The sequence below is a fragment of the Orcinus orca genome, chromosome 16 (assembly GCF_937001465.1).
Source record: "Orcinus orca chromosome 16, mOrcOrc1.1, whole genome shotgun sequence".
Lineage (NCBI taxonomy): Eukaryota > Metazoa > Chordata > Mammalia > Artiodactyla > Delphinidae > Orcinus > Orcinus orca.
In genome coordinates, this window is record NC_064574.1 from 67,203,529 (window position 1) to 67,216,207 (window position 12,679).

Sequence of the window (12,679 nt, forward strand, 5' to 3'; positions counted from 1 at the left end):
GGAAACAGATACTCATTTACCTCTTTGACTGAGAATTCCTTCAGGCCTAAATATTTCTGGAGTCTCAAAGGCAAAAATGCAGTCGCTTTCATGGACTGTTTCCAGGTCGTCTGTGTCACAAAAGGAACGATGGAACCCATCATAGTACATTTCTGTTAACACAATCTAAAAATGGGAAAAATGTAAATAGTTGGATAACTGGAAAGTCAATATGAATTGATCTCCCAATCCAGCTGTGAACGTCTCCAGACCAGCAGGACCGCAGTGATCTGAGGGCTTGGAAACACCTCATCAAGCCGATGTGATTTGCCTTTAATAGGAGAGTCTCGGAAGCACAGTATCTTCTATGATTGTATAACAACATACTCTGATTTCAGAGTGCTGTGGCACTAAATCCAGAGTTTCCTCTAAGTTTTGGTGAAGAGACTCAGCAGATACAGAGTCTAAGGCCCTTCTTTCACAGGGGGAAGAAACTAAAGAGAGATGGAGTGACTTGCCTAAGGTTATACAACTACTCAGCCTCGTAGCGAGGATAGAGTCCACATCTGACTCCGAGACTTTCTCCTACCATTAAATTTTCTTCTTTTCAGATTAAAAAATGTCAAATAATCATGGACATTTGTGTTGGAAAAAAAAATGAAATCAACTCAAATGTCCAACAAAAGGAACTAGCTAACTATACTATAGTTCTACTGGAATTATAAAGCGCTTCCAAAGAATGAGCTGCATATATTTGCACTAACGTGGAAAGATCTCCTAAGTAAATATTAAAAGTAGGGAAAGAAAAATGTGACTACACGGTTCCATTTTCATAAAATATTAATATAGTACATGCACAGGAAAAAATATTAATGAATATACAACACAGTATTAAAGTTAGTAACCCTTAGTTCTTAAGATACTTAGTACAAGATACTTTCACTTCTAAGTTAAGTTTCTGAAATGGTTGAGTATTTTGTAATGAAAGAAAAACAAAAGATGGGGAAAAAGACAATGGAGACATTTAGAGACCTCATTACGTGCTCAGCAGCACCCTCTAGTGAAAAAGCACTGGACTGAGCTTGAAGAAGTTCCAATTCTGGCCTGCCACCGCCAACCAGCCCTGTGATCTTGAACAAGTCACATGGTTTCTCTGGGCCTCCTTCAAATGAGGGGGTTGGACTGGACCCCTAAGGTCCCCTCTACTATCACAAACATACTATGAGTTGATGAGGTGAAAGGAGCTTGGTGGCATATTCCACAAACAGTCCAAGAAAAATATTTTTGGCCCTTTTTTCTTCTAATGATTTTAATGACCGTATTGTTTTCCTGAAGGTGAACATGCAAGTATAATTCACTTTCTCCAGCAAGCTGAGGTCAAAAACAAACTTGTAATTACATCACTCATTTAAACAATGCAAAAAGAGCCAGACAGCACTGGAAGATTTAAAGATACAGACAGATCTGCCTCGGACACACACAACTAAGCCTCCCTCTTTCTGTCTTTTCCCTCACCTTGAATTTAAAATAAATAAATAAGTAAATAAATCAATGAGCACCTCAAAGTAAGGAAAAATGTGAACATTTTATCAATCTGCCAGTACTTGGCCTATGAAAATATGAGATATTTGCTATATCAGGGCAACACTGCTGGTTGTTTTTGTTTTACTGTGGTAACTTCTCAAATGAGGTCACAGGAGGCCAAAGTACAAAACACCTTTATTAGTCACATGATTACACAGCAGCTTCCAGAAGTTATCTAGGGAAAGCTATTCAGCCACTGGATCATCTTTCCTTGGTAAATTTTAAATAGGGAATTTTTTTCCAAATAAAACCCCAACAGTGAATTGAGTAAAAGAGTATGCAAAAGTATGTCAAGTCACAAACAGGCCAAAATTATTTTCGGTCAATATAACTACTTATCAAAAATTTACCCAAAAAAGAAAGGGAGGAGATACAACTTTCCTTTCTCTTCTCTAAGCAAGGTAAGAGACTCTAGCCTAGCTTTAATCAGAAAATAAACCAAACTGAGCACCTATATGTACTGTACTAGAAATAGGCCCATTCTTATCACCATAATGGGAAGGGATTTTCAAGAGCCACTGGTTGAGTTTTCTAAGCCTCTCTGACCTTCAAATACCACAGGATGCTCTTCCTATTGCCCACATGAGCACCCACAGAATGATTTAAGAGGTGTTAACTAATTATACTTTATAAACAAAGCTGAAAGAAGGTCTTGGTGTAAAGTCATAGCTTTTCCTTTTAAATATATATATACAATTAAATGAAGCATGAGAAGTTTTTGTGTATATTTTTCTCCTTTGGATCCTAATTTTTCATTTTTTCCCTCAACACTAGAAACAACTGGTTTTAAATTTCTCTCCAACCATGTTTGGCTGAGAACTGTTACAAAATTCCAGAAGAAAAGAAAGCAACACTTTTGTGGCCCGTGTGTAATCGGTCTTAGCAAGCTTATTACCTGATCAGTGGGGATCTTTGTTTCCATAGACACTGCTTCCCGAAGTCTGGCGACAGTCCCAGACAGAGGCACGGCCACACCAATCCGCATGCAGTGAGAACATTTCCCTTGATACACTACAGTGACATACAGAGGCCTGTACAGATCAAAGTCAGATATTCTTATTAGTCACTTACTTCAACTAAAATATAGAAGCAGGACAATCCTGACCTGGAATCAACAAAACTAAAGCTAACCCACACCTTTAATTGGACCTAAGTAGAACTATCAAACAACAATCAAGAACTCTTTGGAAAAGTCAATATAGCATAATAATAAAGGCAACACAACAAAAATACAGCATATCAATACTTGGTTCTGTGCTTTGTATTTTCTTTATAACAGCGTAACTCCTAGAAATTTCAAGGAACAGTTCAAATAAAGCAGCTAATGAAAAGTGGAACGTAAGGTCTCTAGAGGCTCTAGAAGGCATTCAGCAACCTTCTCCGGCCCCAATACTATAGGTGGATGACCTATAGGCGGAACAGACTACAACCAAACCAACCAAAAAGACTTGCTTGCCCCATGCACCTGCTCACCCTGCAAACTCAGAAAGGCATTTATAAATTTTTATAAGGCCTTAACAATGCCTGTATTCAATTTATCACTAAGCCTATTACTTGTTTAAATATGCAAGAAGCCCCAACAGGAGCCTACAGAGGAAAAGGAACATATAGGAATATAGTCTTAATTTTATTAACTCTGTTCTTACCTTGTGTGGGGTAGTGGAATTGGCAAAGAAATGCAGAGGAAAGGATCAAAAGTGTTGCTCTGCTTCTGGCAATGAGGACATGTCAAAGAAGATCTGCAAAAATAAAAATGTAAGACACTCGCATTAAGATCACCTAGAACTACATAAGCACACAACATAAGGGAAATTTTAATTTGCTCGTACCTGTACTGGGCTTGAAAAAGTTCTTGTACGAAAGTGCTACAGACAGGAAAAGATGGTCCCTCGGGCATCATATCAGTCTCTGATGGTGGCTAAAAAAAAATAAAGTACAATTTCACAGACTAAAAGTGCCAGCTCTTGATTAAAGATGAGCCTAAAAATGTCACAGATGTCCTTGACCTCCTTTACAAGATCTGCATCAGATCCAGATGTTTCAGGGAAAGACATCTGCTAAAGGGACCAGAACACAGATGCCGGGGTGTGGGTCACATGGACTCATCGCCTCACAGGCTCTCCCAGACACAGTGCTTATCCGTCTCTCCACCCCATCCAGGCAGTCGGGCAGTCCTTCCCCAGAGCGCTCCAATCCCCCTCCAACTCTCAAAGGGCCCCCTCCAACCTCTTCCAGGAAGTAATCCCAACTATTCAGAAGTGCCCATTCCTCCCCTGCCTAAAGAGAATGTTTTGTCTGGCACGTATTACCTCTGCTGCTTATCTGGGCCTAATATTTCTACTTCACATTTTACTTAACCTTTTCATGTCCCTACCCCTTACAGTTACTGAGCATCAGCTACCACGTGCAGAGAGCAATGCAAAGGGCATTAAGATACAAAGATAATAAGACACAGTGCCTGACCTTGAGTACGTCTCAATCTGGTGGGAAAGTCAGCCGCAAGCATATAGTCATGAGAGTACAGAATGTTCAGGCACAAAGGACCTTGAATCAGAATACTTCAACAACTTACCAAAACTAGAAATTTAAAACTTGAGGTATATACAATGTTCATTGCAGCACTATTTACAATCGCCAGGACATGGAAGCAACCTAAATGTCCATCGACAGATGAATGAATACAGAAGATGTGGCACATACACACAATGGAATATTACTCAGCCATAAAAAGGAACAAAATTGAGTTATTTGTAAAGAGGTGGATGGACCTAGAGTCTGTCATACAGAGTGAAGTAAGTCAGAAAGAGAAAAACAAATACCGTATGCTAACGCATATATATGGAATCTAAAAAAGTGGTACTGATGAACCTAGTGGCAGGGCAGGAATAAAGATGCAGACATAGAGAACGGATTTGAGGACACGGTGGGGGGAAAGGGAAGCTGGGACGAAGTGAGAGAGTAGCACTGACATATATACACCACCAAATGTAAAATAGATACCTAGTGGGAAGCTGCCGCATAGCACAGGGAGATCAGCTAGTGCTTTGTGATGACCTAGAGAGGTGGGATGGGGAGGGTGGGAGGGAGGCTCAAGAAGGAGGGGATATGGGGGTATATGTATACGTATGGCTGATTCACTTTGTTGTACAGCAGAAACTAACACAACATTGTAAAGCAATTATACTCCAATAAAGATATAAAAAAATAATAAAAATAAAATTTGAGGTACAGAAAAGAATTATCAAAAATTTTTAAAGCTGAGAGGAGAACACTTTATTTGCATTATATAAATCATTTTACCCATCATACTAAGATTACATAAATAAAAATTGAGAATGAATCACTGTTTCTCAGTAAGTATATTCTAAGGGTTCAGTTCCTACACTCAAATCGAATCCTAACAGCAGAGACATCAATACATTTCCTTTTTGATTGTGTATTCACATTCCAATGATCTACAGACTATGTCTCATTGGAATAGAAAGCAAATTTCTGCTTTAAAAACAGTTTAGCGAGATGGAATCCGTTAATGTCAGTCTAAAGGTAGTCATACATGCAAATGTGTCCCCTCTCATGAGAGTGTAAGCTCCTATCTGACACTGCCAGCACAGTGGTAAACAGAGGAAACAGTCCCTAAGTATCCATGAATTTTATACTCACCCAGAGCTTAGTCAATTTTACTATATTAACAAACTGCAAACTGCAACAACTCCTCAGAGGAGGTTTGGAAGAAGAATCTATACTCACTCCTCACTAGGTTCACCGTTCACCGGTGGCCTGTGCTGCAGCCACTCACTGCTCCCTGACTGCCCTGAGGGCGCACTCTTACCTTCAGAGGAGGCTGGCCGCTCTGCTTCACAGCATGATTGAGGTCTTCATGAACTCGGTCCAAAAGCCACAGCAGAAACTCCTGGGCATCATGCTGGGAATTCCCCCGATATTGCAGTGCATTCTTTGACACAATACTCTACACAGGTAAATAAATCAGCATGAAGAGTTGTGAGTTCCTGGCTTTAAACAGAAACTATTCATAATCCCAAAGAGGAACGCAAGATCTCAAGGGTGTTAGAGAGTACTTCCTGGAAAGACAGCAAATATGAAAACAGATGCTCAATGTAAAAACCTCACCCATGTACCAAAAACTTTTAAATGCACCTACCCAACAATCCTACTTTTAGGAATATATGTAAAGGAAACCATCAACACAGCATGCCAAGACTTCTAAGATATTCATTCACTAATAGCAAAAAACTGGTAATAACTTGAACATCTTAAAAATGAGAATTGTTATAAGTATCAAATCATTATGTTGTTAACCTGAAACTAATGTTATATGTCAATTATAACTCAATTTTTTAAAAAGTAAAAGAAAAAAATGAGAATTGGTTAAATAAGTATCACAGTATTCGATTATAAACCAAAGTATAAAATAACTAAGTCTACGTAAGGTAAATGACTGAGTGAATAAATAAGTGGGAAGAGATAAATCTTCCTTAAAGAAGAATTCTGAATAATTTATGTCAATAATCCCCCCTCCGGGAGTTGGATCTTAACCCCCCAACCCCGCCCCACAACCCTGAATATAGACTGTGACAGTGACTTGCTTCCAAACTAGAGTATGCAAAGAGGGGTGGCCATGAATGGCTGTAGGTGAACTGGTTAATTAAAATTAAGGTTATGGGCTCTGGAGCATATAGCCTGAATTCAGATCTCTCTGTCCTACCACTATTTGTGAGGCCTGGCCTACTCTGCTCCAAAGTAAAAAGGATAATAATGGTTTAGTGTGATGGTCAAGTGAGAATGCATATAAAACATTTCACGTGTAAATGATATATAATAAGCACTCAAATTTTAGCTATGAATATTGGATTTGGAAGTAGGGAGAAAGGAGGGGAGACAACTGCACAAAGAGAGAGCAGTTAGGAGACAAATGAAACCATCAGGCAAGAAACAATAAGGGTCTAAACTAAGCCCGTGAGGGCAAATTTGAGAGAGATTTCAAAATTGGGGCAGTAGAATCAATAGGATTTGTGACCTAATGAATGTGGAAAGTGAGGATGGAGGCATTAATGTCTTTCAGGTGTCTTATCTGGATGATGGGCCACTGGTGGTTCCCTTCATCAAGACAAAATAAAAAAGGAAGAAGTCTGGAAAAGAGGATGATAAGTTCCCATTAGAATCCACTACATCTGAAGTTCTGTGGAACCTCCAAATGGAAGTACCTGGCAAACAACTAAGAAAAAAAAAACAGATCTGGCACTCAGCAGAAGAGTCTGCGCTCAGGACAAAGGTTTGGGGGTCAACAGATGGGTGGCACTTGAAATCACGAGTATGGCTAAGACTGCCCAGACAAGATCATGAGAGATCAAGCCAGAGGACAGAATCCAGAGGACTTCTATATTTAGGGGCCTAAAAGAAGACTAAGAAAAGGCCACCAAAGATGTGACAAGAAAATCAAGAGAATGGAGTCCCAAGAGTCACGAGAAGAGAGCTGCGAAGGAGAGAGCGATCAACTGTATTAAAAGTTGAAGAATGACACAGTGAGCCAAAGAACGAATAACTGTCCATTGTATTTACGAAGGAGAGAGTGATCAACTGTATTAAAAGTTGAAGAATGACACAGTGAGCCAAAGAACGAATAACTGTCCATTGTATTTTCCAATTAATGATAACAGAGATGAAAAGAAGGGGTACATTTTTAATTATGAAGAAGAACCATCACAACATGATGATCAATTAGATGTGAATAACAAAAAGATGATCTACAAAATTCGAAGTTAAGGAGGAAAAAATCAAAGCAATGCAAATGAGAATATACAAGTGTCACTGGCAAAACTCACTAACTGAACGAAGTGAACAAGGGAGAGAAAGGACCCTGGTAACAAACAAGATTTCAAGTGACCTGAAGGATACCACTTGGGTGCCACCTCAGAAACAGGTACACAAAAGGCGGAGTGAGTGTGGGGAAAAGTCTTCACTACACTACAGAACTTACCCCAGAGGTCAGACGCCACCCACATCACCAAATCTAATTTCTTCTTTCTCAGTCTTCACCTTTTTCATTCTCCCTGTAGCATTTTATATACTTGACATCTTACTCCATCTTGAAAAGGTTTGGCTTGCGGCCATGATTATGTTCTCATTTAGGAGAACCAAAACCAAAGCCACTGGCATGAAGAGCAAAAGAAAGTGAGCTACAGAAGACAGAGACCTCCTAGCAAAGAAAAATGAATCAGTAAAAAAAAAATCAGCAGCACTAGCAGGTAAACCTGTGGCTGATTCAGGATGGAAGAGAAAGAGATGACTGGTGACACTATATTGAGTGATATAAAGAAGAAATCGGGGATGACACCAAGGTTTTTAGTTTCGGACTTCGGTGCATAACGAAATCGGGAACTGAGGAAGAGACTAGGGACCGCAGAGCTTTGAACGTGTTGAGTTTGAGGTACCTACAGGATCTCAAGTGAGGTTAGGTCTGGTGCTCAGGAAAGAGATCTGAGCTGGAAAGTTAAATCAGAGCACATACACCTATGAGAAAAGGAGGCAGCTGGGGCAGAATCTTATAGAAGGGACAAGTCACAGAAAAGAAGCCCAAGAAGAAGATAAGAGGTAGCAGCCAGAAGAGAGTGGCATCACACAAGCTGACGGAGAAGAAATCTCCAAGGAGATGGAAACGACGTAAACCACCACAGAAAAGTCAAGTAAGACAAGCACAGAGACGGGTCCTTTGGAATTGCAAATTAAGAGATTGACTGCCTGTGCAATTTCAGTGACACTGATCAGAGAGGCTAAAGGAGAAGAAAAGGTACTGACACTGAATGGTTACAAGAAGACCACTCTTCACATACAAGAAGCTTGGTTATAAAAGGCAGGAAGAAAGATGCCGTAACTCTCTGGAAGGGGCACCTACAGGACAGAGGGACTTAGTGCTGAGGGAAGAAGCTAACAGAAAGGAGATACTTGAAGAAAGAGGATTCTTCAGTAAGGAGAGAAGGAAGGATTCAGAAAAGAGGTAGAGGAACTATCTTAAACAGGAGGTAAGAGAGAAGAGAAGGAGGTAAGGATAGTTATGGATTCAGAGAAGTTATAGACAGGAAGGCAGGGAAGCTTTGTTTGCTTTGTGGAGGAAGCAGAGGCCAATTGCCAAGAGGAAGTTTTAGGTTCAGCAAGGGTAAAGACAAATCTCATGGCATATAGTTGGGGCACACAAAATGCTAGAAGCATAACAAGCTTCTGTTCAGGACCCTCTCCCTTATTTACTCCCAACGGGGAGGGAGAGGTAGTTCTCAGTATATGTATCCTAAGAAACAAATTAGCGGAAATCAAATGCTTCCTTTTGTGTCAAAGCAGATATTTTATGCACGGTGGCCACCAGAGTGGAGACAACACTCAGTTCTTTATCAGGATTGCATTAAATCTGATTCATGCTTCCTGCCACTATCACGTCAACTCATCCAGCATTTATCCTCCAATCACTCTGTAAAAGGTGCTGTGCTGAAGCTGCTCAACAAGATTTTTGTTGGGCACGACTAAACAAGCAACAGGACTTCTACAACCCTCTGTAACTACGGCCAAAACTGCTCTGGGTCAACCCCGCCCTAAATCACTACATCTCAAACTAAATGAAATTTTAAAGGAAACCTCACTGAACATACACAACACAAAGGCTCCTTTTTCCCTTCACAACGGTGACTTCTTCCCACTGCAGAGACCCAAGGGACTATTTATTTTACTTCTTCCCCAGAGAAACCATAACACAGAATAACCTCATAACCATCCTTTAGCGTGTGTTACAGAAGGAAGAAACATAGTAGGAGTCCAGAAACCTGGGCTCGGTCTTCCCTGGTGGCGCAGTGGTTGGGAGTCTGCCTGCCGATGCAGGGGACATGGGTTCGTGCCCCGGTCCGGGAGGATCCCACATGCCACGGAGCGGCTGGGCCCGTGAGCCATGGCCGCTGGGCCTGCGCGTCCGGAGCCTGTGCTCCACAATGGGAGAGGCCACAACAGTGAGAGGACCGCGTACCGCAAAAAAAAAAAAAGAAACCTGGGCTCAAGCATGGCTCTGCCACATACGGATGGTTATCTTAGGTAACTCACCAAACCTGATTCCTGGTCATACAATGAAGCAGTTGAGCTGGACCACCACAGAGACCCTGGCATCCCGTATCTTCACCCAAGCTCTGCCCCTAGAGTCCCAGCAAGTGATTTGATTTTTCTTTTGGGCCATATCTGAACTGCTTTGGTTTGTCTTTTATGATTTTTTCTTCCTAATAAATCTTGGTTTATTTGATGTCCTAAAATTAATACTTCCGTATTTTTGCCGTTTTTTTAAAAGTTGATTATCACTAGAATATGTCATCTGTAAATATAAGCATTGCTACAATCTGAGAAACCATTTAAAATTAAATTTGATACTTCTATGAAAAATAGAGAAGAACCTTCTTAAAATTAACCTTACACATCTGTGTCTATTTTATAGAAATTGGGTATGATTCTGGTTTGTAAAAACATTAAACTGAATCTGTTGCTTTAAATCCTTTACATCCTATTACAAATAAATGTAACCATCATTCTAATTTTCCATTCAGGATGATCCCTAACATCTAGTTACTATAAAGTAAAAGTCAAACACATTTGTAGGGCCTTCAAGCCTCATAAAATTTCTTCTTACCCTTCAAATAAAACCTTAAGGACTAGAACTACAGAGAACTTTTTTTTTCCCTTAAAGGGGAAAAAAAATGAGTTGGAAGCATGGTCCAGAAAAGGAAAAGAATGAAGTCTATCCAACTGGAGCTATAAAACTAGACATGAGGTTCTTTCTTTCCACAGAGCCCTAGTACAGAAGCAGCAGAATCCTGGGCTCCAGCAAAAAGACAGTAATTGGTTCAAGATATCATTTACCTGACTCCAAGAAGATGACAAAGTAATGGCTATTGGTGATTGCCTCCCATGGGGAATGGACATGGCAGTACCGGCCTGACATGACTGATCAGGAGTTGGCTTACTCTTTTGGGGAAAAGGTGGCTTGCCAAAACTCATCAAACCAAATCATCACTCACTTTCCTTGATTCTATGCCAGAAGGAACATAGAATTTATTTTCAGTGATTCTGGGAAAGAACAGAAGAACTTGGGAGGACAATATATTTACATCTTAAGAGAAAGATGAAGTGTTTAAAAAAAAAAAAAAAAAAAAAAAAAACAGCTGGGTTCATAGATGGTATCTAAAAGTGAAACTTGGTTTCTGGACTGTGCTGGAAAGAACAGAATGATAAGCACTTGTCTTGAGAAAAGCTTCATCTCTTGTATTTGACTTTCTGGACACCTAAGCTGATGAAGAATAATTAACTAAAAACATCGTGGATGAAATTGGTACAGATGGATGAACACTGTAAAACCAGATATGACCCATAAAAAACAGTGATAAAGTGTCCATACAACAGAATTCCATGCCAGGGTACAGAACACAGCCACACTCAACGGGGCTCTCTGTGACCTTCATTCAGCCTTTCCTCCTTTTATTGTCACCTCTGGTGGGGAGGTCTGTTCACATAATAGTACATATGAGGCAGAGAGGCCCTCAGTACTAGCCAGCCGTGGCAACTATGGGCCCTTGAAAGAGACCGTAAGGCCTCCAGACTTTCACACACTTTCCCTACGCCTGGAATGCCCTCCACTCCCATCTCCCAAATGCACTGCCCCCGCCTCCTTCCTCAGCAAGATGGAGCTGGGACCCTGGTGGGAGAGGAGAAAGACAGAAGAGGAAGGAAGCAATGGGAAAGGAGTTTCCTTCCAGGATGGAAAGACAACTCGGGAAGAATAGTAGAGAACACCACACACAACCTGTTCATGTGTTCATGTCTGGCCACAGGGAAAAGTGAGTTATTCTGATACAGAGCTCCTTGATCCTTCCAGACAGAGAAATGAACAAAGGTTACCTCAAGTACAGGTGTCCCTTATATCCAAGTTCTCAAGATCCAAACTCAGGAACTAAAACAGATTTGGACAACAACGGATATTTGCAGTTATAAGATTAGTTTTCAGTATTAAACAAAACTTATATATACCACAAAGACTTGGTGGCAGGGACTCACCGCTGAAATAAAATATAGGAAAGGGTATATTCTTTTATAAAAGAAAAAACTGTAAAAAAAAGGATTGAAAAATGGCTACTGCATTTCAAGAAATTATAGCTGAGGGTGGAAGTATGGTCAAGAGCATTAGAGCCAGAATAAAAGGAAGAAATATAAAAAGAAATATACAAGTGGTTCAGCCAGATGCACAATGAGCAAAGATTTCTCAACAGATCATAAAGCTGTATCAGCAGAAAACATAGCAGCAAGAGACGACCTTTAAGTATTTAAACAGTGGTTGGAAGTTTCTGCTAGAAATGCAACAGAAACAGAAAGACTGGATTCTGAATACCTTGGTTTAAGTCTACTCTTTACTTAAGGTGTAGCTTTTCTGAGCTTCGGCTATCTTTTCTGCAAAATGGGGATGATAATACTTTTCTAAATTTATCATTGTGAGGCTTTAATGAGATCATAAAAGCATTTTAAACTCTAAACACCTGCCGTTATGTAAGTTTCAAAAGTCAAGTAAAAAGCAAGGAATCACCCTATGGTGTAGTATAATCCTGGAAAACACCAGAGAAAAAGAGAAGAAAGTATCTAAAGCATTGGCTCTTGACCCTTGGCTGCACATTAGAATCACCTGGGGAAATTTTTTTTTTTTAATAAAAACCATGTACGGCAGCAGCCCAGAGACGCTGATTTAATTAGGTCTATGGTGGGACCTGATCATCACGAGTTTTTTGTCAAATGTGGTTTTCTTTTTTCACAATTCTATTTCTAATGTGAAGCTGCGACCGAGAAAGAGCACATGCTACACTGGAAAAACGCTGACGTTTCAGTTCCAAAAGCATTAAAACTCATGGGAGGCTCTTTTGTCGTAACTGTAGTATATCAGTTATTCATTTTATTCAAATCACCAGAATATATAATCTTACATCTGTCTCCACCACTAGACAGTGATCAGGAATGTCTTATTCAATATTATTTCCCCCAAGCCTAGTGAATAAAATACTTGACACAAAGAATAACAATAAGTTAATATTTG

At 40.1% G+C, this 12,679-nt stretch overlaps 1 protein-coding gene across 6 annotated transcripts in view; it reads right to left on the bottom strand.

Annotated features, from left to right (window-relative positions):
* USP31 (ubiquitin specific peptidase 31) overlaps positions 1 to 12,679 on the bottom strand; it is a 76,106-nt gene that overhangs the window by 36,161 nt on the left and 27,266 nt on the right. For 5 of the 6 annotated variants that reach the window (XM_033425966.2, XM_033425965.2, XM_033425967.2 and 2 more), the window contains exons 2-6: positions 5,393 to 5,530; positions 3,393 to 3,481; positions 3,210 to 3,302; positions 2,459 to 2,594; positions 21 to 165 (exon numbers count right to left, since the gene is read on the bottom strand). In XM_033425966.2, coding sequence (XP_033281857.1) covers positions 21 to 165; positions 2,459 to 2,594; positions 3,210 to 3,302; positions 3,393 to 3,481; positions 5,393 to 5,530 — 601 coding nt within the window. Of the gene's footprint in view, positions 1 to 20; positions 166 to 2,458; positions 2,595 to 3,209; positions 3,303 to 3,392; positions 3,482 to 5,392; positions 5,531 to 9,389; positions 9,748 to 12,679 lie in introns of those variants that run through there. The other variant, XM_049699304.1, reaches the window with a different exon arrangement.